The sequence below is a fragment of the Pseudonaja textilis genome, chromosome 9 (genome assembly GCF_049901715.1).
Source record: "Pseudonaja textilis isolate UNSWEBS1 chromosome 9, rPseTex1.2, whole genome shotgun sequence".
Taxonomy (NCBI): domain Eukaryota; kingdom Metazoa; phylum Chordata; class Lepidosauria; order Squamata; family Elapidae; genus Pseudonaja; species Pseudonaja textilis.
In genome coordinates this window covers 6,069,181-6,093,987 of record NC_141998.1, presented here as the reverse complement: position 1 = coordinate 6,093,987, position 24,807 = coordinate 6,069,181, and the positions used below count along the sequence as shown (strand labels likewise).

Here is a 24,807-nt window from a genome sequence, read left to right as displayed (position 1 = left end):
GCTGTCCAGTCTCTTCTTAAAAACCTCCAGTGATGGAAGCACCCACACCTTCTGTATGCAAGCTGTTCTGGTGGCTAATGGTTCTCACTGTTAGGAAGCGTCCCTTTAATTCCAGGTTGCTTCTCTCCTTGATTAGTTTCCATCTGTTGTTTCTTCTCTTGTCTTCTGGTGCTTTGGAGAATAGCTTGACTGCCTCTTCTTTGTGGCAGCCCCTCAAATACTGGAACATTTCTATCATGTCCCCGCTACTCCTCCTTTTCTCTAGACTAGCCACACCCAATTCCTGCAACCGTTCTTCACATGTTTTAGTCTCCAGATCCTTAAGCATCATCGTTGCTCTTCTCTGGAATTTTTCCAAAGTCAAAGTCACTTTTCCCAAACTTTAACTGGTGCATCGTGTTGGTTCTATTAGTGACTTTTGCTCACCAATCTTCATAGCTGGGTCAGATATCATGTATCTGAGTACATGCAGGATCCAGGATAAACCCAAGAGATTTTGGTATCCAGGGCATGAGAATGAGGAATAAGCCACCAGAAAGTTCTCTCACGTAAGCCCCCCCTTGGAACAAGCAATTAGCACCCCAAAACTGAGTGGAATAAATGCGGGTCTCATTATGCCTCTTTTAAATAAACAGCAATTTCTCCCGGCAGTTGCCCAGAAGTTCGAAATTCAAGCAGGTGGTTGCAGCTGCTGAACGTTAAAGAAACCAAGAGAGTCCCTGGTATTTGGCAGGATTTCTGTTTAGCATCGCGCTTCCTCTGCAGATCTATCATCAAATCTATGACTTTCCCAGTCTTGCTGCAATGGTGTGAATCACCCTAGCCAAAACTGCTTACACGGTGCAAGCAAATTGCCTTGGCATACATTTTTCTGAGCAGGGACAATTGGGGGAGGAGAGAGAGAGGCAGAAAGAATTTGAAGAGGAGCCAACATCATTAATGGCAGTCCGTCTTGAAAGGCCACTGCATGGAGAGTACGTTCTTGGCACAGGTTGCCCAGGGAATCAAAAATAATCTATCTTCTGTAACATTCAACCCAGCACACTTAGCTCATCTCCCAAGGCAACGTCCTGGGGACAAGGATGATGCTATGGCCTACAGGGATTATGAAGGCCGTTTCAGACTTCAGGGCTGAAATTCTGCAGCAGGGAGATAACTCTTGTTGATGGAAGTAATATGAAATACACCTTGGTTGATGAAAAAGCAGCTTCAAAGAGCACAGTCAGATAGTTCTGCCTGGAGAAGACCTCAAGGTTGATGATCATTACTGGAACTAGAGAGTTGTCAAACACTCTGATCCCTGATCGAAAGGAGAGATTCTGAGAAATTGAACAAGGAGAGATTCAACTTGGAAATAAGGAGAAATTTTCTGACCGTAAGAACAATCAACCCATGGAACAGAAGTTGCCTTCAGAAGCCGTGGGGAGCTTCATCACTGGAGGCTTTCCAGAAGAGACTGGACTGACCTCTGTCAAAAATGGTGTAGGGTCTCCTGCTTGGGTGGGGGGGTTGGACTAGATGTCCAGCAAGGTCCCTTCCAACTCTATTAATCTGTTCTGTTCATATGAAGATCAGTTGCAGAAATAGGGTTTGGCTAGTCTACTGAAGAGAAAGAGAAGGAGTGACATAGCATCTTCCAATATTTGAGGGGCTGCCACAAAGAGGAGGGGGTCAAGCTATTTTCCAAGGCACCCAAAAGCCAGACAAGGAATAACAGATGGAAGCTGAACAAGGAAAGAGATTCAACCTGGAAAGAAGGAGAAACTTTCTAACAGGGGGAACAGTCAACCCATGGAACAGAAGTTGTGGGAGCTTCATCACTGGAAGCTTTCAAGAAGAGACTGGACTGCCATCGGTCAGAAATGGTGTAGAGTCTCCTGCTTGGATGGGGGAGGGGGGTTGGACTAGATGACCTACCATGACCTGGATGACTGAGAATCTCTACAGACTTTTAGCTATACAGTTTGGGATGAACACCCTTGGAATGGTGTGGGAGTAGGAACGGATTTCCAGAGGGAAAAACTGCAGACTACAGGAACGAGGAGCACAACTCAGGTGACCCCCGAGGACACAGATAAACCTCCAAATGGCCTCAACAACCCTCTAAAAGGATGCAAATGACCAGCTTGTCTGCAAGGAATATAAATCCTTCCATTCCCCAACATCCTCTCAGAGCTGAAGAAGCTTCTTGGAGGAGAAGCGAAAGGTCTTCAAAAGGAAAAAAAACAAAAACCCAAAAGTCTAGCTGCCCCCTGAAAAAAAGCACCTTTGAGTTATTCCTGAATGAACTGTCTTGCAAAATAAAGGCCAGATTCGGGAAGCTCCTTCTGATAGTGTCAGCAGTTTGTTCCTCTTTTCTAGCCTCAGACCACCCGTGATGACCCAGGGTGGGATACAAAATAAACACAGTCACAAAAAACCGGTAAAGCCCCTTTTATTTCTTCACTTTGCTTCCCAGCTCCAAATATCCTTGACTGGAGACAAAAAAACTCCCACATGAGCAAGAAGGAGGAAATGCCGTTTAAACTAAAAATGCCGATACATTATAAAGAGTAAAAAAAAAAACAACACAAACCAGGCAAGATAAGGGCTTGAAGACGCTCACAGATATCAGAACACACCCTGGGAAGGATGCCAAACTCAGAGAGGAACAATAAACTAGGATACTTCCATGCTTTGTTTCCAGCACTCGCCCATACGCGTGTCCGTCCTCTTATCCAGTTGTCACAGCTGCAGCCCATGAATCAAGGTCCTCTCCTCCCGAGTAGACCATGTCTCTCCCTTTTCCTCTCCTCCCCGCATGCCCTAGGATGGAGAGGGGATGAGCCTGGGTCCTCTGACTGCCCAGCCGGCCCCCTCCACAACCTCTGGAGCCACACTTCCATTCCCTGTTGGCTGTTCCTCCTCTCCCTCGGGAGTCAGTCTCCACCAGGGGCATGACACCACCTGCTGAGGTGACAATGAAGCGGAAAAGGCGCATTTCCTGGGGCTGCCTTCCCTGACCAGCCTCTGCTTCAGGCTCAAAGCCTCACAATTAGCATTTCAAGCAAGAGCCAGATTAAATCACCAATTAAACGGCTTTCTCTCAGCAGGAGCTACCGAAAGGTTTTAGCTACAAAGCAAGAATGCAAATGAGGTGCTCCAAGAAAAGCACTGCATGGAAATAACACTTTCCAGGATTGTACGGACGAGGTAGGCCACCGGCTTACAACCACAACCGAAGCCCCCAAATTCCCACCGCTAAGCGAGACATTTGTTAAATGAGTTGCGCCCCATTTTAATGACCCTTCCTTGCCATGGTTGTTAAGGGAATCTGTACAGGTGTTCAGCTGGTGACACGGTTGTTAAGTGACAATGACCTGGATGACTGAGAATCTCTCCTATCCTCGACTTACGACCACAATTGAAGCCAACATTTCTGTTGTGAAATGGGACAGTCCTTACATGAGTTTTGCCCCATTTTACGACCTTGTTGTTAAGTGAATCACTGCGGTTCATAGGTTAGCAACTTGGCTGTGAAGTGAATCTGGCTTCCCCCCCCCCTTTTGATTTTGGTCTGTCAGAAGGGTGCAGAAGGGAAATCACTGCAACCGTCGTAAATATGGGTCAGTTGCCAAGCGTCTGAATTTTGAACTTGGGAGTGCTGCAACGGTCATTGTGATGGCCCAGGGCGTGGCACAAAAGCAACAAAGTCCCAAAAGTAGGTAAAATGCTTTTAATACCTCCAACTTGGCCCCCAATGTCCAGTTATCATCGGCTGGAGAAAAAACTCTCTTAAGAACAGTCTTTAAAGGGAAGAAATTCAATCCGAACCCAAAGTACATATAAATTATAAATAAAAAACAGCACAAACCAGGCTGCAGCAATTAACTAGACAGGGAAGGATAAAGAATTGCAGGCTTCAAAAGTTAACAAAACACACACACTTCGGAGGATGCCAGAACTCAGATAAGACTTGACAAACCAAAACAATTTCATGCTTTGCTTCCAGCAACTTTGCCATGTGCAGTTGGCCCTTTTAAACAGTCTTCCCAGCTGTAGCCCATGAAGGGGATCAGGGCCCTTTCGTCCCCAGTAAACCACGCAACTCACGTTGCTCCCTTATCCGTTCCTCCCTGCGTGCCCTAGGATGAAGTGGGGTGGCCTTGGGTCTTCCTCTGAATGCCCAGACAGCCTGTGCCCTTCCCCAGTTTCCTCCCCATCCACCAGAGCCACATTCCCACTCCCTGTCAGCTGTTCCACCTCTCCCTCGGAATCAGATTCCAACAGGGGCATGACAGTTGTAAGTGTGAAAAACAGTCATAAGTCACCTTTTTTTAGTGCCACTGTAACTTCAAATGGTCACTAAATGAACTGTTTTAAGTCGAGGACTGCCTGTATTGTTTTTAAGAAGTGGCCATTCTCAGGAAAAACGAATCAATCCCAGGCTTGCTATAGAATTCTGCAGGCATCAGATAACAGAAAATAAACAGCTTTTCCAAGAAGCAGCTGCTAGAAATGTGGAAGATTACAAGCTAGAGCATGAAGGATGCCAATTGTGTGTGTGTGTGTGTGTGTGTGTGTATGTATATGTATAAAATGTATATTAATTTAATACTTCCAAGCTGAAAGTTATTTTTCCCTTACATCTCACCTCTGAGGAAGGAATTAAAACAGATGCAAACAGAAGTTCAGATTCATTTGGTAGCTGATAGTGTATTTGCAGGTAGTTCTTGACTTACAACCATTCATTTAATGACCACTCAAAGCTACAAAGGCGCTGAAAAAAGGTGATTTATGACTGATTCACTTAACAGCCATGGTAATAAAATCAGCTGTGACTCACTCAACCACTTTGCTTAGCAACAGAAATTCTGATCCCAGTTGCGATAGCTATAACTCTTAGATTTATATACCGCTTCACAGTGCTTTTACATCCTCTCTAAGCGGTTTACCGAGTCGGCCCTTGCCCCCAATAATCTGGGTCCTCATTTTACCCACCTCTGAAAGATGGAAGGCTGAGGAGTCAACCTTGAGCTAGTCAGGATTGAACTGCTGGCAGTGGGCAGCCTGCAATACTGCATTCTAACCACTGGGAAAGAAGGGAGGGAGGAAGAAAGGCAGGAAATGAAGGGAAGGGAAGGGAAGGGAGGGAGGGAGGGAGGGAGGAAGGAAGGAAGGAAGGAAGGAAGGAAGGAAGGAAGGACAACAGCACTTAGACTTTTTGCTTCATAGTGTTTTACAACCCTCTCTAAGTGGTTTACAGAGTCAGCCTCGTGCCCCCAACAATCTGGGTCCTCATTTTACCCATCCTGGATGGACAGAACGCTAAGGAGTCAACCTTCAGCTGGTCAGAATTGAATTGCAGGCAGTCAGCAGAATTACTCCCTTTGTAGACTGTTTTTTGGAAGAGTTTGATATCTAGCCAAGGATAATTGGACATGGGGACCCAAGTTGGAGGCATTAAAGAGAATTTATTCTACTTTTGTGACTGTGTTATTTTTGTGTCACACCCTGGATCTTCACAGTGGCATCGTAATTTTGAACAGTCACTAAATGAACTGTTGTAAGTTGAGGACTAACTGCAATGAAACAGTAACAGTATTCCAATATTTGAAGGGCTACCACAAAGAAGAAGGGGTCAAACTTTTTTTCCCAAAGCACCAAAAGGCAAGATGAGAAACAATGGATGTAAATAAATCAAGGACAGAAACAGCCTAGAACTAAGAGAAACTTCCTAACAGTGAGGACAATTAACCAGTGTGGACCAGCTTCCCTTCAGAAGTTGTGGGTGCTCCAACACAGGAGGCTTTTAAGAAGAGACTGTTGTGGTTAGCTGGCAGCAGGTGCAGATGGTGGAGGAGAGCGAGGACTCTGATGAGGGGCCAGGACCATCAGGGAGTGGACTGCTGCCTTCAGGGATTGTGGGAGCTGGCAGCAGTGATGAGGAGGTTCCCGAGGAGCCTGTGCCAAGTGCACATGAGCGCAGGATGATTCGTAGAAAAAAACAGCTGGAGCAGCACAGGAGACTGGGGAGTAAGGATGCAATGTAATGGCCCCTCCTTCCAGGGAATATAAGCCTGGTTTCAAAAGGTTTTTGCCCTTGCAAAAGGCAAAAACGCTCTTAGGACCCAGCATTGTGTGTGGAGACTCCGGCTTAATTCTGTCAAGGCTTTTCTGGTTGGCCAAATTGGCTGCAAGCCATCTTTTATCTAGAAAGAAGTTATTTGTAGATTAAAGCTGTGAAGGTTTGAATAAGGAAGACTCAAGATATATTACAGCTTGGGATAAATGGTATAAGTGGATTAAAGAGAAAAAACTAGGAAATTAAAAGATATGTTTTTGATGAATGGGGTAGTTAAATTAAGAATGTTTACCAAATAAGAAACGAATAGTAGCAAAATTATTACCAAGAAAAAAGCACACCGTCTTAGTTGAATAGAAGCATATGTTTTATATGTTTATCTATTATGTATTTGTATATATAGATTTTGTCTAAAACGTAAGGTTGTATTGGATGTATTGTACATACTGTTTCATCTTTTTTACTCTCTAATAAAGTTTTCTATTAAAAAAAAAAAGCTGTGAGGGTTTGAGTTGCTGCATTTGTTTGAGATTTTCTTGCTGGTAACAGGATTGGGTCAGAACAGAGACTAGACAGCCATGACCCCCTCAGAAACCGCAATAATTAATAACATATATGAATACACCGAGATGGACAGGTTGACGAAGCTATTGAAAAATAAGAAAGAAGCAGAATACTATAAGATACGGGATATTTGGTACGAATGGATAAAGAAACGACGCAAAGGTGTCAAATGATATATAATCATAAAGTAATAAGGTTTACGTGTAAATAAAAGTATATACATATAAATGTGCACATGTGTAAAATGCTTAGAATGATGAAGAATGAAGAATTTAATATAGGGATGGAAAACACAGTAATAGAAGATATTTACAAATGTAAACACTGCTATAGTATCGTTGCAAAATGTGGAAAATTGTTTTTAATTGTTGAAACGCTGAATAAACAAATTTATTTTTTTTTAAAAAAAGAAAGGACTAGACAGCCATTTGTTTGAAACAGTATAGGGCCCCGATGTGAACCTATGGCACGCATTTCTGCCAGCACACGAGAGGTCATCCGGAAGATCCCCATTGTGCATGCGCGCGCCCCAATCTGCCAGCTGATTGTCAGGCATCGGCCACACATGCGTGGGGAAAAGGTTAGCCATCACTGGTACAGGGTCTTCTGCTTGACCAGGGGGTTGGACTAGGAGACCTCCAAGGTCTCTTCCAGTTCTATTCTGATTGTTTGAAAAAGGCTTCTTTTTAATCTTTGCTACTTGCCTTGCCAAGATTTTGTTCAGACCCTCAGACTATGATGGATTCACATGGCAGATTTTGCACTCATCATGTCCTTGATCGTTTCACGAGACTGATCAGGAGACGGCCAGGCACACATTAAAAAGGGGGGAAAACTCCCCCTTTACAAAAATACAGAGGTTTGCTGCATCTGTTAGTGGCAATATATATATATATTAAAAAAAATAGAGAAAGGGCTTGCCCTTTTATTCTGCCAGAATTTTTTTTTTAAAAAAAAAACCCTCCACAGTCTAATTTATAGCCCTGCAAAGCCTCAAATTCAGCAGCGGGATCTCCGCTGTTTCTCTCTTTGTAATACAAATTTCACGCTTACAAAGGCAAGAGGATAACAAGGAGGGGGGAAGGATTTTGGGGCGTGAAAGGAAAATTCTGTAAGATGCACAATTGTAGGGCAATGCTGGAAAAAAAAAACCCCGCAAGAGCCTGGATCCATCTGTTGTAACCCTCCTGCAGCAACTCTGCTAAATAAAGATTTCCCCAACCCCCTGGTTGTTTTGCTAAGCATGGGAAAAACTCCCCCTGCAAAAGATCCGCTTCCTTCACAATGACAAAGGGAGCTGCCACGTTTGAGACACACTCTCTCTCTCTCTCTCTCTCTCACACACACACACATCCCTCTCCCCCAACTCGCGGAGACTGTGTGAGGTGTGTTTATCCTGAGGAGAAGCAGTCGGCGGCATGTGACCTGCATCAAAATGAAGGGCTACTTTGTCGGTAGAATGAAAAGGAATGTCTATGTCAGTCTTTTGTAGCTCTACATTTGTGATCTTCACACACACACACACACACACACACACACACACACACACACATATAAGTTCTCCAGAAGATTTCGTAGGGATAAAGCTAGACGGGCCTCTTCTTTGGGTCAGCCATGACAAACTCTAACATCCAACCACAAAGGAAGGTTATTCCATCGTACTTATGCGCTCATAGAAAACACATGGAATAAAAAGATTGGAAAGTGACCTTGGAGGTCTTCTAGTCCAACCCCTTGCTCCAGCAGGAGACCCTAGACCAGTGGTGGCTAGCCTTTTTCAGCTCCTGTGCCGATAATTGTGTGGGCGTTCGTGAGCTCTTGCTCACCGCCAGCATTCAGAAGGCAATGTGTGCTGCCTCCCCATGCCCCCCCTGAACATGTGCATGTGATTTCCCCGCCGCATGCCATGCGTCTGTGCATGCACACACAATCACTCCCTGTGCTGTTCATCTCTGTGTAAGGCATCCAGAAAGTATCTATGATATCAATCACACCGAGACATTTTCTCTCCAATTGATTTATTTAGAAACAGATCTGGTATGTCTAAGGCAATTTCCCAAAGTGAAAGTATTTTTGCGCCATTACACAGAATCCACCTTCTCTCATCCCTTCTCTCCTCCCACTTCTACACTTCATAATCAAGAGAACCAATTAACTGCAACTGGAATTTCTTAATACGACATACAGAATAACCTTGAACTTTTCAACTCCTCCACCCCTCCTTTCATGAAATATGGCAGCTGAATTTTTAAAGCTGACACTCTGCACACGCGCACATGATTCCCCTGTGTGCTGCGCATCACTGTGCATGCGTGCACATCTCTGCGCATCCCCCACCCTCCCACGCATGTATGCCAGATATCTGACAACCAGCTGTCGGGCGGTGGTGGTGTGTACGCATGCACAGTGGGGCTCTTCCAGGCAAGCTCTCGTGTGCTGGAAGAAGTGGCTCTGCATGCCACTTCTGGCATGCATGCCACTTCTGGCATGCATGCCACTTCTGGCATGCGTGCCATAGCTTCGCCACCACGGCCCTATACCATTCCAGCTTTTTGGCTGCCCCTGTTCAAATCAACAAGGTGTGTGCTTGGGAGAATTCAGGAATAAGCCCACAATGGTACAAAGAAAGGGAGATAAATTTTAAGAAGAGAATGAGAGTTAGCATTGGTAACAGGAAAGGCATCCGGCCATTAAAACACTCTGCTAGCTCCATTCAATTGCCCAGACTCCACCCTGCATGGGATTATGGGGTCATTAAAAGAAGAGAATGATGAGTTAGAGTTAGTACAACTAATCTTTGCACAATTCCTTGCTCTAAGCTACCATGTGGCTTGCATACATCCTACCTCATGGCTTCTAAACCAAGATTTCTGATGTAGCACTGTTTGCCAACTAAAGCTTGCTTAGCAAATCCTAGTTAGAGCAAATTCACAGAGAAGCCATTTCTGCTCTTCATTTTTCCGTACATCTTAAGGGGAGTGCTGATCACTGTATGCTGTGTTAAGCTTTTTGAAGGAATGCTACTATGGTATTATCAATATTTTACATTCAGTTATTAGTAATAATCGCTGATGGAGAAGAGTAATGACTTAATAGAATGTACTGCCTAGATTATGGGAGATGGAGCAGAGACCTTACAAAAATAGAGAGTATTTCCTAATGAACATTTTTCTAAAGGCATCTTTCTAAAGCCCAGGACCGAAAGCATGTTTTTCTCAGTTAGAAAACTGGAAACCCTCTTTATTTTTGAACGCAAACAATATGAACGAGAATATGAACAAAGGGATTATTCCCATTATTCATAGTTATTATCAACAGTTCAAGAACTCAGGAATTTGCCAGCAGGAAATGTTATATTTGCTATAAAATGTTCAAATGATCACATTTCATCATCTGATTTGACTGAATATGGAAGAACCCAAAGGGATACATGTAAACAGAGCTCAAACCACCACCAATCTGGGATCTGAATATCCAACATAACGTAATAAACTCTTGAGGTTCCAAGCTTAATAAAAAGCTACAGCCTGTTTATCAGTTTTCCAGCCCTAAAGGGCAAACAGTTTGCTTTTGACCTTTCTTATATTTATTATTAATAGAAACTGCAATTTTCAGCAAACGGCATTTCATACTTCTGCAAGGACATTCCTGAAGCTAAGTCCATCTGGTTGCCTAGCTTTCTTTCATGGAGAGCACCCGGGGTGGAATTCAAGTTTCTTAATAACTGGTTCTGTGGGCGTGGCCTAATTTGTGGGTGTAGCTTGATCACATTACTGGCTGGGCATGACTTGTATGTAAATATTGTAAATATTTATGTAAATATTGATTTTTTAAAAAATTTAGAAAAGCAACTTTTACCCAAAATCAGGCAGAGCAGGCAGGCAGATTGAGTTGCTCACAGAATCACAGTTTCACTCAGAGATCTATCTTTCTGCAATTTGCTGCCTGAGTCTGCACTGAAAAATAGAAGCTTCAGTCCTAAGGAAGGTTCATCTCTGCTTTTAGATTAGCTAGAAAGCAAGAAATCCAATGATTTCCTGCTTTCTAGCTAATCTAAATCTCCCAGAACAGCTGATAGTCAGAACAGCTGATGGTCGGGGGGAAGGAAAAATAGCAACTTACCAAAAATTAGGCAAAGACACAAAGCAGGCAAGTTGGATGGCGCATGCCAGGTAAGGAGTGAGTGGGCGGGGAGGGGAGGGGCCAGTGGCGCAATTTGCCGGTTCTCCAAACTGCGCAGAATCGTAACAACCGATTCTATAGAACTGGTCCGACCAGGTAGAATCCCATCCGAGAGCATCCACAGTGAAATATGGTAAAAAAACAACCCAGATCTATGCTGAGCTCAAATTATCAGAAGGTTGAGCTAATATGATGAACACACAGCTTTGTCCCTATTAGACCATGCACAGAGTCAAATGATGAGCCACAGGAAAAAAAAATAAAATACTAGCAAGAGAAACAGGATGCACTGTGCATTTTTAACAAAGGAAGGAAAAGTAAGGCTCAGCAGTGGTTTACCTGGGGACCCGACTTCCAGATCCAGATCCAGCTCTTCCAACTCTTTCCCCAAGGAGTGGATCGGCGTCTCTGCCTCAGGAGTCCCAAAATTGCCTTCCGAATCCGAACTGCCAAGGGAGGAAGGAGAGGAGGAAAAAAATAACAAAAACCATTATTTCCTCCAATCAAATAAGCGACTTTTCAAGCTTGTTATCAAGAACTGTTTTGCAAGAAGAGTTCAAAAAAATGCACACATACTTATGATTCATATAAAAAAATGATACAAGGTTTGATTGCAGTTGTGGACATCATGTTGTGCCTTCCTCCAATGACACTGCCATTCAGGTGTTGCTTACCTGTCCCCAGGGGTGGGCTTCAAATTTTTTAGCAAGGGGCTCTCTGCCCTAATGTCTAGCTGGATGGGCATGGCTGGGTGGGCGTGGCTAGGTGGGCATGTGACTGGGTGCATGTGGACAACTCGAAGTTGCTTCTTTGCCCTAATTACAAAAAAAAAAAGATATACCAAAAAGTTTTTTTTAATTATTTTGTGCATTTAATACTTAAATAAAAGACTGGGTGAAACTAGGCTTAATAGTAGTGACTGTGAGTGGGATCTTGGAGTCTTAGTGGAGTTTCTGGTGAGTTACATGATTCTTATTATTTGGGAATTAATCCCCTTGGAAACCAGTGGCTATGTTATCTGATTTTTCTCAATGGCTCACCCTCTCAAGTGTTGAGTGGATTGTTCATGTAGCTTGCAACACTTTTACGAGGTGTGAAATGCTCTTGGCTGAACACCCAGAAGTTCAATTAAGCTTACTAAGAGCTTTCCCTTGCTGCTTGTCTTTCTGGGGTTATTGTGGGGGCTCTCTGAACCCCACAGAGTCTTAGCTAGGGGCTCTCTTGCAAGCCCCCAGCAGCCCCCCCTGCCTGTCCCATTTTTTTTTCTGGGAACCCTTTTTTAAACAGAGCACTGAGCTGGAGTGAACTTTTAAAATGCCCCTGAGATATTAACATGGGTTCCCTGGCATTTGTAGGAAATTCGGATAATGCTGAAGTTGGGTGTTTTGCTCCAGAACACACATACGTCTTTCTATTGGTTTTTATTTTAAATAATCTAAAAAACCAAAACATGGGCAGGTTGGAAACAAGGGAACTATCAGGCACTTGGTTTCTCTCTGGCACTGTGTTGCAGAACAGGGAACTAAACTTTCTAAGAGCAACCAAGATGATTAGGGGACTGGAGGCTAAAACATACGGTGAACGGTTGCAGGAAGTGGGCATGGTTAGTCTAAGGAAGAGAAGGACCAGGGGAGACAAGATAGCATCTTCCAGTATTTGACGGGCTGCCACAGAGAGGAAGGGGTCATACTATTATCTAAAGCACCCGAAGGCCAGATAAGGAATAATGAATGGAAACTGAACAAGGAGAGATTCAACCTGGAAATACGGAGACAAGTTTCTGACAGTGAGAACGATCAACCCCTACATAGAACAGAAGTTGCCTTCGGAAGTTGTGGGAGCGTCATCGCTGGAAGTTGTCAAGAAGAGACTTGACTGCCATCTGTCAGAAATGGTGTAGGGTCTCCTGCTTGGGGGGTGGGGTTGGACTAGATGACCTACAAGGTCCTTTCCAACTCTTAATCTGTTAAAGGGTGCGAGCAAACATGAATTTGCAGCTTTTTATATTTTGCCTGTTTGAACATCAGAATTTTAGCAGCATTTCCTTCTCTGTTGTTGTTCCAAGGAGGTTTTGGCTCCTTCGGAAAGCTAATTTTCTCAGGACCACAGCCGCAAAAAGGAATTAAATTCTCCCTGTCAGTGCATGCTGCATCCAATTATTAACCATCCTCCCTGTGGATGCTATTGGAAACTTTGAACTTCATTTATAATAGGTCACCAGAAGCATGTTACACTGGCTACTAATTAATTCCCAGGTGCAATTCAAAAGGCCACTATGAACCATTACAGCCTAGTCAGACTTGGCACGAGCTATACACAGAACCACATTCTTCTACTTGAATCAAGACAACCAACTTAATTGTCCCAGGAGAAACTATGGGACGTATCCCACTTCTAAGAAGCTAGGACAGAGGTCTCCAAACTTGGCCAGTTTAACATTTGTGGACTTCAACTCCCAGAATTCCTGAGCTAACATGACTGGAGGAGGAATTCTGGGAGTTGAAGTCCACAAGTCTTAAAGTTGGCCAAATTTTGGGACCCCTGAGCTGGGAGGTCAAAGCAAAGAGGTGTGTCTTCTCTGGGACAAAATCTGTTCTTTGCTCAGCTGAGATCAAAATGCCACCCTAATTTTTGTTTTTCTTATTTATTTGGGGAGATGCCGGAGATGGGAGTTCTCCACCACTATAGTAGTGATAGGAGCGCTTGCCATCCGGGTTTCATTTTGATGCTGGTTTGGGGTTTCAGTTTTGAACTTTTATTTATATCTACTGTGGATATTCTAAAGTATATTATATTTGCTAGCTATCAGGAAGTCCTAGAAGATTCCACTGAGCTGCAAGATAAATAAACTCCCCCACCCAAAGGCCCAGGTTTTGTTTGACTCTGAATTCAGTTTTCCATCTAGTTAGGGGTTTTCCACAGCCAGACCATTCACGAACATGCTATTCCAATGGACAGGGCTTAAGCCACGTCCTCCTTTCTTTCCACCCACATCATCCTTCAGACACGCTCTGTAAACACCTCCCCTATTTATGGTGCATTCCCGGTGCATTCTTCAGCTGCTGCGAGTGTCAAAGGACCAGAGAAGAGGTTCATCTAGAGCAGAGGCCTGCAACCTTAAATACTCAAAGAGCCATTTGGACGCATTTCCCACAGGAAAAAATAAACACCGGGAGCCACAAAACCTGGGTGGGCATGGCCAACTCGATGTCACTCACTCCCACCAACAAGGGCCGGAAGAAGCTCCAGCAAGAGTGAGGCCCCGGCTGTTTCTCCATCCCCTGCCATCACCCTTACCTTCTCAGGCCAGGTGAGGAAGGGGAGGGCGAGGGGCCAGCCAGTGATGGGAGAGGGAGCCTCAGCAGAAGGCCCAAAGAGCCTCATGCGGCTCTGGAGCTATGGGTTGCCGACACCTGATCTAGAGAGCTTCCCTGCCCACTGTCATCCATTGCTGGGTGACAGATCTCTCTTCTTTGAATCACTCTACACAGGTATTATGTCAAATATAAACCATGTTGTTTTAAAGGACAGGCTGGCGATTGTGCTTTGAAAAGCGGACCAAGCCCAGGCAACACTTCAATTTGACTTCATTTAAACAGCATTCCAAGCAAATAAAAATAGTTTTAATACAGTTTTTTAAATGGACGGAAGCAATTTGTCGAGCCCAGCCCAAGAACAATATGAAACAATCCAGTTACAGGGAGCCCTCAACGTAACAACAATTCATTTCACGTCCCTTCAAAGTTACAACGGTGCTGGGGGGAAAAGGGATTAATGACTGTTTTTCACACTTATGACCATTGCAGCATCCCCATGGTCACGTGATCAAAATTTGGATGCTTGGCAACCAACTCACATTTATGATGATTGCAGTGTTGACAAGCCAAGTCAACAAGGAAGCCTGATTCACTTAACAACCGTGTCACTAACTTAATGTCTGTACCGATTCACTTAACAACTGGGGCAAGGAAGGTTGTAAAATGGGGCAAAATCCACTTAACGAGTGTCTCACTTAGTGGCGGTAAGTCGAGGACTATCCCAACTATCAATCGGATGACTTCCTAGCCGTAGACGAGCGTTTTATGGAATCACGGTATCTTTGGGCCATCATGTCCAACCACCTGCTCCATGTAAGAATCCACATGTCTTGAATGGATTGTTCTTCTACTTCTCATGTGGCTACTTGGTGGAGAATGATCTCAAGACTGCAATCACACCCTTCGCACAGCTGCGCTCATCTAAACGCTTTCCCCTGTGGCATAGCTCTAGATCAAGGGTCTTCAAACTTGGCAAGGTTAAGACTTGTGGACTTCAACTCCCAGAATTCCTGAGCTAACATGACTAGAGGAGGAATTCTGGGAGTTGAAGTCCATAAGTCTTAAAAGTTGTCAAGTTTGAAAACCCCTGCTCTAGAAGCCAATTGCATCTTACTCTAGATCCGTGGTCTCCAACCATAGCAACTTTAAGACTTGCGGGCTTCAACTACCAGAATTCCTTAGCCAGCTTTAGAGCACTGCTCTAGATGACCAGAGATGGTAATGACCGATCACAGAATCAACTCTCTGCCCCCAAAATGACAATATTGAAAAGGCAAAAGTTTGGCTCTGGGAGTTGGCAAATCCAATGAGCAGAGGGCACAGGAGGAAAAACAGCCACTCTCTCTAGAATTTACTTCTGGACTCAATTTAAGTGATTTCTCAATCCTTCTTAATACCTATCTCTTCCCACTCATGACTATAACTGTGTTGCTTTACAATTTATATTGTTTTGTTTCCTAATATGATTTAATTGCTTGTTAGTAACCGATGGCTGTCACTAAGTATTGTATCTTATGATTCTTGATGAATGTATTTTATTTTTTCTTTATGTACAGTGAGAATATATGAATAGAATAGAATAGAATAGAACAGAACAGAATAGAACAGAACAGAATAGAACAGAATAGAATAGAACAGAATAGAATAGCAAATAGAATAGAATTCTTTATTGGCCAAGTGTGATTGGACATACAAGGAATTTGTTTTGGTGTAAATACTCTCAGTGTACATAAAAAGAAAGGATACATTCTTCAAGAGTCAAGAATCATAAGGTACAACCCTTCATAATAGTCATAGGGTACAATAAGCAATCAAAACATACTAGGAAACTGTCAATATAAATCGTAAGGATACAAGTGACAAAGTTACAGTCATACAGTCACAAGTGGGAGGGGATGGGTGATAAGGAGTGATGAGAAGGTTACTAGTAAGAGTAGTGCAGACTTAGTAACTAGTTTGACAGTGTTGAGGGAATTATTTGTGTAGCAGAGTGATGGCGCTCGGGACAAAACTGTCCTTGTGTCTAGTTGTTCCGGTGTGCAATGCTCTATAGCGTCATTTTGAGGGTAGGAGTTGACACAATTTATGTCCGGGATGTGAGGGGTCTGTAGATATTTTCACAGCCCTTTTTGGGGACTCAAGTGCAGTATATATAGGTCCTCAATGCAAGGCAGGTTGGTAGCAATTAAGCACCAAACCCAAATTCCTTGTGTGTCCCATCACACTTGGCCAATAAAGAATTTGATTCTATTCTTCAGAGATTACGTGGCAGCCTGGATGCCCCTGTGTGTGTGTGTGTGTGTGTGTGTGTGTGTGTGTGTGCGTGTGTGTGTGACCCATCAACTAGATCTGCCAAGGCAGCTGTTCTGAGCAGGCAAGGAAGGTCGAGAGAAAACATCCACTCCGCCTCTGAAGGAGATAGCAAGGCTCTGGGTCAGCTGCCGACCCCCTGAAGATAAAGCAGACCAGGAAACTGCCAAGGCTGTATTTTGCGTCCTGATGTGCTTCCGCCAGTGGTGGGGGGAGGGGTATGGCATTTGCTGACACATTCGTGGCCCGACGACTCACCAAGGCTTGGAGGCTGATGTCCAGATGTGGCGAAAAGAGTCAATAACGGCCTGTCCCCAAATCAACTGGCCAACCCCGTAAATCGTGATTAGCAGCAAAGCGGAAGCCAAATGGGTGGCCTTCAGGGCGCCATGTGCCATCGGCCACCCTATTGCGCCGCACCGTGACTTGCTTCTTTGGCCTTAGCCACCCTGATGGCTTCTTAACCACGATTTATGGTTTAAGAGCCTGTTGTACCACCGAGCATGGCTAAGGGGTGAAAAAGCCAGCCACGTCTCCCTCTGGAATGCCCCGCCGAGAGAAGAGGCGAGGCGCCCAGACACGCGTGTCATTCGCCCACGGAGTCCGTTCCCGACGTTCGGGTGCCCTGGGCTCGGTTCCCAAGTTTTTTCTCTTTCCCCAGCTGCCATCCCCGGACGCGCAAGCCGACCCTGCTGTGAAAACACGGCGGCTTGGTTTAGGACCGAAGCCAGCGCCCCCCAAATCTCCAGATGTGGCCCGGAGGTGCAAAACAAAAAACAAAAAAACCCTCCCACCTCTCCGCTTGCAAGCGACCCCCAGCCCCATCCAGCGCTCCCTCTCTCGCCTGACCCGCGAGCCCCCCCTCGGAGGCCGACACGGGTCCGCCTTTGGCGTTCGGAACGTGTGAAAAGCCACCCCAAGCTGCTCCGACTTGCCTGAGACTCAGCGACTTGGTCTCCGCCTGCGCCGCCGCCGCCGCCTCCTCCTCCTCCTCTTCCTCCTCCTCCTGCACTGGGCCCCTCTCCCCGTCGGCGTCGAGGTCATCCCGCTCGGGGTCCGGGGCTCCGCCGCCTCGCACGGCCGACCAGGTCCACTTGGCCCACTGCACGGGCGAGAGCAGCTGCCAGGAGGTGCTGAACGCCATCGGGGAAGCCTTCAAGACGGAGGGGCCGGGCGGGTCGGGCCGGGCCGGGCGGCGGGATTTCGGAGCCGAGCCGGCGCGGATGCGGTCAGCCTTGAGCCATCGCTTCTCTCTCCCCCGCCTTCCTCCGCCCCGCCTCGCCTCGCCTCGTCTAGCCGCCGCCGCGGCTTCCTCCCGCGGAGCAGGAGCGCCCGGTTGCTGCCTTTCCGCGGAGGCGCGTCGGTGGGTGCTCGCGGCTCGCTCTGCCCCGGGCACGCAAACCACCCGCCCTTCTTCTTCTCTCCCCGGGGGGCGGGGGAGGGTGGGGAACGGGGACTCCGGTTGGCTTGGCTGGCCAGAGGCGTGGGAAGGGGATGGAGAAGAGGAAGAGGAGGAGGAGGAGAGCGTCCCCGCCCGGCCGCTCCGTTCCCACGTTCGGGGCTCCTCCGGGCTGGTTGCGCAAGGCTTGCGCGCTTCCCGATCGCGTTTGCTGGCTGCGAAGGCGGAGTGCGCCCGTCCTTAGTTTCCCCCTAAAGGCCCTTCCTTTAAATGCGAATTAAGGGCTGGCGAGGAAGAGGCAGCCGGGGAGGAAGAGCGGGTACCCTGGGTTCTGGCGCACGCGGGCTCCCTTCACACGGTTACATTCAGCCTTAAAAGGCATCCTTCCCTCGCCCCCCCCTCCCTCTCCTAAGTACAGCAAAGCCTACAAAGGATGCCCCCAGAATGAAGTTGCTGCTGTCTTAGGGATGGGGGCGAGGGGGGAAATGCCCTTTATGGGAATGCTCGGGTGGGTTTGAAATCCGCCCGGATTCGGGTGGCACAGGGAAGTAAAAAGGTGTTTGGGCAGACATGAAGGGACCTGCAGATGATGGAAATGGATTTGCCTTCTGCAAATTCTGTTCCAAATGGCAACTTTCATTCCAGGCCTGATTCTGGGTTTTGTTTTGTTTTCTTTTTAAAGTTGTGGGCAGATTTCCTCAAACAGGAGGCACCGTCAATCTATCTTTGGAGGCGCACCAGTTGTGCAACGTCTAGCCCCGGCAAACTGCCCCTTTTAAAAATCATTGTCCTTGGCTGACCCAGGAAGAACCAGCTGAATGGAAAAGGGCCTTTCAAACTCACCAGAGAACTGCTTGATTTTCTGTCTATTTAGTTCAGTTGCTCCTTCCGTTTTGTGTCACTTCCTTCTGACATCGCACTTCAGCCACCTTGAGTAGCCAAGTGGATGCAGAGAAAACGCTCACCACCAGCAGCTTAAAAACTCACCAGCTTCACGAGCTGAATTCAGTCTAGTTCACAAACCCTCATTTGATGTCTAGGCTGGCAGGAAATGATTTCCTAATTCTTGGGTTCACAGGACGCGCTGATGGATGAGATAACCAAAAGAGCACCGAGCACATGATCCGTTATAATTGAGAGCCATCTAGATTGCTGGTGGGCTCAAACGTCCTGGGTAAGCTGCATCTTCGGAGCAACGGGGGTTGTTGTTGTTGTGTTGTTGTTGTTTTTGGTGCCCCTTGAAGGCTATCTTTCCAAGTCCAGGTTGAATTTGGTGGACCTGAAGCTCTCTTGGCTTCGTTGCATTCCAGTGTTCAGAATTTTACCTAACAAAATCAGTTGATGGTGTAGGAAGTTAGCACCCACCCCTCTCCTAGGAAAATGAAATATCCTAGGAAATATTAAAAAGGCAGAATATTTCCCCTAAAAGGGAAGTAGAAACTCAGAGAGGCAGAAGTTTATTTCCCCCCCCCTTTGTAAATTGGGCGGGCCTGGGACAGAGTATTCTACATAACAAAGGCCTCTACCCATCTCATCACCTGGGCTGGGAAGATTGCATCAGCCAGCACTTAGGTGAAGCCATGTGGTCCAGACAAAGCCTACAAAGTTAGCTAAGACCCCGCCCCCTGGGAGTCTGACAGCCAATGGGGATACATTTCTTGCACAGGAACGGGAAACAATAAGGTGGGGCCCAACAGAGGGTATATAACTAAGGGTCTCTCAGCACCTCAGCCCTTCTTTTCCTTCACTCAGCATCTTGAAGCATGTGGTCGTCCTTTTCACTTTGGAGCTCCAAGCCATGTGGTCCTGCTGTCCACCATTAAACCATCTTTCCAAACAGCCTCCATGTTTCCAGTGTCTTTTTTTCCCTACTTGGAACGGAACCCAGAAGAACATTTCTTCCAACAATTGGAAGTGACAAAGGAGCTGTAGTGGTCCATAGGTTAGAATGCAGCCCTGCAAGCTAACTCTGCCAACTGCCAGCAGTTTGATCCTGAGCAGCTCAAGGTTGACTCAGCCTTCCATCCTTCTGAGGTCGGTCAAACGAGGACCCAGGTTGTTGGGGAACAATAGGCCGACCCTACAAACCATTTAGAGCAGTGGTGTCAAACTCAATTTCATGGAGGGCCGCATCAGGGTTGTGTTTGACCTTAAGGGGCCAAGGTGGGTGTGGCCAGCTTGACATCACTTGTGTTAGGGGTGCCTGTGATCACCCAAGCACTCTGACAGCAAAAATGGGCTCCAGAGCTCCGTTTTTGGCTGCGACAGCCTCCTACAACCCTCTGCCAGTGAAAACGGAGCTCAGGAGGGCCACACGCAGCCCTCCTGAGCTTTGTTTTTAGATTAACAGATTAACAGAGCTGGAAGGGACCTTGTAGGTCATCTAGTCCAACCTCCCGCCCAAGCAGGAGGCTCTGCATCATTTCTGACAAATGGCAGTCCCAATTTTTTCTTGAAAGTTTCAACTGCTCCAGAACTGGTCCTCCAGAACTGGTCAGAACCTGCTGAATATGACATGTATCCAAGAAGCTTTCTTTTCTAACTGACCAAGTTGGGATGAACAAAGCAAGGTCTTTCTATGAAGAACGATGCCTGGCAGGATGGTTAGGTGCCAAAACTCAGCCAAGGCTTGTCCTTTCCAAATCCCCCTTGTGAGGACCTCCTACCAAAGGGGGTTCCAGCATTTTGTGCTACGAGAAAAGCAATGCCTGATTATAAAAGATTCTAACCGGCCATTCAGAGGGAACATTGAAGTTCTTTCTTCTGCAGTGCGAACGATGAATGGGAGGTTTTTGAGACAACCGTCCATGAAAATGCAGCAGAAACAGTCCCACTGCTCTGGCACAAAGCTTGATTTGGGAGGAGGACAAGAAATCCACCATGCCAAAAAAGAAAGGAATTAAAACGGACCATTATTAATAAAACACCGGACAGATTTTTTCTGGAGTGTGATGAACATTGAGGAAAGTTTTGAGGTGGTTTGCAAAAAAAATCTCCTGCCAAATGAAATTAAAACGACAGACTTATCAAAGCAACTAAGAAGGACACATAAACACTACCAAGCTAACATTTTGCATTTACCAAACGGAGGAATTGTCTTTCTTAAATAATTTTGCAGTAAAACAGGAGGCTCAAAAATGTGCAATAAAATTTATACTCTAACAAAATCTGTTGCATATAAAGAAAACCAATACAAGATGTTTTACCGTTGGCATTTAGCCCCAACAAGACTTGCAAAGATGTATCCCAACCTAAACCCTAAGTGTTGGAAATGCAGACAAGCACAAGGTACCTTTTTCCATGTCTGGTGGCTATGCCCGGAAATTTAAAAACAATTGGAAGTGACAAAGGAGCTGTAGTGGTCCAAAAATACAAAAATGGCTAAATGAAATCACCCACTCTCGAACAGAGTTGAAGCCTGAATTGTTTCTCCTGGGAATTATTAAGGATAAATACCCCCAAAATATTAAATATTTGACTCTACATATTATTACAACAGCAAGAATTGCATTAGCACAAGCTTGGAAAACATCTACCATACTGTCAGATTGTTTAATAATCTGAATTTTTTTTTGAATGTGCAGAAATGGATAAGACCCACCATAGAACTGAATAACAAGGAAGACTTGGAAGACTATGCAACTTGGGACAATTGGTATCAATGGATAGACAGTAGAAATAGGAAAGGTATAGGTTAAAAATAAGATTACATATACATATATACATTTATACATACGCACACACACACACACACACACACACACACACACACATATGGCATTCAGCTTTGTTCGGGTATTTTCCCACGTCATTGTAGTTGTGCTTTTAAAGTTGTAGCAACGTTTCAGCAGAATCTCATCTGCCATCATCAGGCTTCTATACACACACACACACACACACACACACACACACATATATAATAAGAACCTGTCGAAATGGATGAATATTTGGAATGTATGAATATAGCCAAGATTTTTTTTTTTTGCACTGTCAGAGAACGATGGTGAATTGTATCAACTCATTTTCCTTTTTATAGACATATTTGTATTTTAATATCTTAATAAAGGCTTTTTAAAATTAAAACAAAACAGGAGGCCCTTCTTAGATCTATAGGCCAATGGTGGCTAAACTTTTGGGGCTCCTGTGCCAAAAATTGTGTGCTCGTGTGCTAGTGTGCCAGCACCCAGAAAGCAATGTGCGTGCCCCTCCACGCCCTTGCGCATGCCCATGCAATCCCTGCCACCACCCCCTTACCTGCACTGGGCCTCACAGCTTGAGGAAGGCTTCTGCAGGTTTTGCAGGCCGAATAATAGGCCTGTTTCATCACTTCCAGTATTACAGGAAGTGATGAAATGGGCCTATTATTCGGCCTGCAAAGCCTGCAGAAGCTTTTTTCAAGCCTCTGGGAGGCCGAAAAGGCTTCAAACCAACCGAAAAATCAGCAGTGAGGTGCACGCATGCGCAGTGAGGTAAGTTTGCCTGCGGCTCGTGTGCCGGAACAAATGGCTCTGCATGCCACCTGTGACACACATGCGATAGGTTCACCATCACGGTTATAGGCAGGCCTCCACTTACGACCATTCATTAGCGACTGTTCAAAATTGCAACGGCACTGAAAAAAGTAACTTATGACCAGTCCTTGAACTTATGACCACTGGAGCATTCCCACAGTCACATAATCAAAATCCGGGTTCATGGTGAACAGCATGGATTTACTGCAACGGAAGCATCCTGGGGTCATGTGATTCCCCTTGGAGACATTTTCGTCTGATTTTTGACAAGCAAAGTTAATGGGGGTGGCTGGACTCAACAACTCTGGGGATTTAGTTAACAATTGTGGCGCAAAAAAAGGCCATATAATTAGGTATGACTCCATTAGCTTGCTTAGCAACATAAATTCTGGTCCCAGTGTGGTTATAAGTTGAACTCTGTTTCCTGAATATGCTAATGAGACAAAGTGTTTTTTTTTTCCTGGAATCTTTATTTTGCAGGAGTGGGGATCATTTTCAATTTAGAATCACCTTCCTTTAGGACAAATGTCTTCAAGAAAGAACAGCCTGTAACAGCCCTGGTGGCGCAGTGGTTAGAATGCAGTACTGCAGGCTCCTCCTGCTGCCTGCCGGCTGCCTGCAATTTGGCAGTTCGAATCTCACCAGGCTCAAGGTTGTCTCAGCTTTCCATCCTTCTGAGGTGGGTAAAATGAGGACCCAGATTGTTGGGAGCAAGAGGCTAACTCTAAACTGCTTAGCGAGGGCTGGAAAGCACTGTAAAGTGATATATAAGTCTAAGTGCTATTGCTATTCACACTATTTTTTTAGAAAACTCTGAATAGGATTTTGCAATAGGGACTGCCCGCCCACCTGCATTCCTTCCTTCCTTTCTTCCTTCCTCCCTCCCTCCTTCCCAGTGATTAACATTGCAGGGTAATTCTGCCCACAGCCAGGGGTTCGATTCTCACCGGTTCAGGGTTGACTCAGCCTTCCATCCTTCCGAGGTGGGTAAAATGAGGACCCAGATTGTTGGGGGACAATAGGCTGACTCTGTAAACTGCTTAGAGAGGGCTATAAAACACCGTGAAGTGGTGTATAAGTCTATATAAGTGCTATTGCTATTGAAACCATTTTTTTCCCTCTTCTGCACCACTCTATCTGGCTGCAAAGTTTAAGGGAATCCTGCAAGAAATGCAGAGCAAAGCACCAGACTTCATTGGGCCCTGAGGCTAATCAGATTCAAGTCAGGTTAATATTTAGGTGAGACACCATCAGGTTGTTCCAGCACTAGGAGCTAGTTGGGGAATTAATGTCCCGATAAAAGAGAATATTTATAGCCCCAGGGTCCTTCGTGCTCTGTGAGCTGGGTGAGGGCTTGTTTGTTTTTTCCCCGCAGACATTTCATTACCAGACTAGGTAACATCATCAGTGCACTGAGAAACCACGAAGCTCTGAATTAAATGTACAAACACCTCAAAGTGACCAAGTTTGAAAAACACTGGGCTAGATGGAAGAAAGACATCTTCAAAAAGGCACTGGCAAATTGTTTCCATCCTAGAAAAATGCGGGGATATGTCCAGGGGTAGGATTTAGCTGGTTTTGGCTGGTTCAGACGAACAGGATATTAAATTTATAGCTGGTTCGCCAAACCAGTAGTTGAACTGACTGGCTGGCCCCGCCCTGCCCACCCCTCCCCTCCCTGGAGGGTCCACGTGGCCCATTTTAAGTGCAGGGTCCATGTGGAGGCTGTGCAAGGGCAAAAAATGGCCCTCCCAGAAGTTCCAGAAGTCCAGCCACAGGCCTGCTTCCAGAGGGCCTGTGATGACCCAAAGGGGCGTGGCACAAAGGCAACACAGTCAGATAATCAGTAGGAGTCCCTTGATTAGCTCCAACTTCTTCCCCAATGTCCTGGTTACCTTCTGGCTGGAGAAAAACTCTCCCAAGAATAGCCTTTGGCTGCAGAGAATCAAGTCCAAAACATGGTCAACAAAAACTGTAACTATAAGTCCAATTGAGGCGAAAGGAGGTAATTAGTCTGGTAGGGCAGGAGAAGGAATTCCAGACATGAAGGAATGGCCATAATTCAACACAGTTGGGAGGATGCCAGGAGTGCAGATAACCAAAGTCAACACAAGAGAAACTCAGGTTTGCTCCCAGCAGACACCACACTCAGCATGCATCTCTTTTAAATTCTCTTTCTCAAGTGTGCCTGATGAAGGGAATCAGGGCCCTTTCCTCCCCGTAAGCCATGCAACACGTTGCTCTCTTCTCCATTCCTCCCCTGTGTGCCCTAGGATGAAGAGGGGGTGGGCATGGGTCTTCCTCTGAACTCCCTCTCCCTTGTTCTCCCTCTCCCCTGCTCTGCCCAGCCGGACTTTGTCCTTTCCCAGTTTCCTCCACAGCCAATGGAGCTACACTCCCGCTCCCTGTCAGCTATTCATCTTCCTCCTCAGATTCAGACTCTGACAGGGGCATAACAGG

The 24,807-nt window shown here is 45.8% G+C and overlaps 1 protein-coding gene across 10 annotated transcripts in view; it reads right to left on the bottom strand.

The window, feature by feature from the left end:
- TACC1 (transforming acidic coiled-coil containing protein 1) overlaps positions 1-24,807 on the bottom strand; it is a 91,136-nt gene that overhangs the window by 52,383 nt on the left and 13,946 nt on the right. For 4 of the 10 annotated variants that reach the window (XM_087938654.1, XM_087938657.1, XM_026714940.2 and 1 more), the window contains exon 2: positions 11,150-11,256. In XM_087938654.1, the coding sequence (XP_087794780.1) occupies positions 11,150-11,256 (107 nt within the window). Of the gene's footprint in view, positions 1-11,149; positions 11,257-17,372; positions 17,991-24,807 lie in introns of those variants that run through there. The other 6 variants (XM_087938650.1, XM_087938651.1, XM_087938653.1 and 3 more) reach the window with 4 other exon arrangements.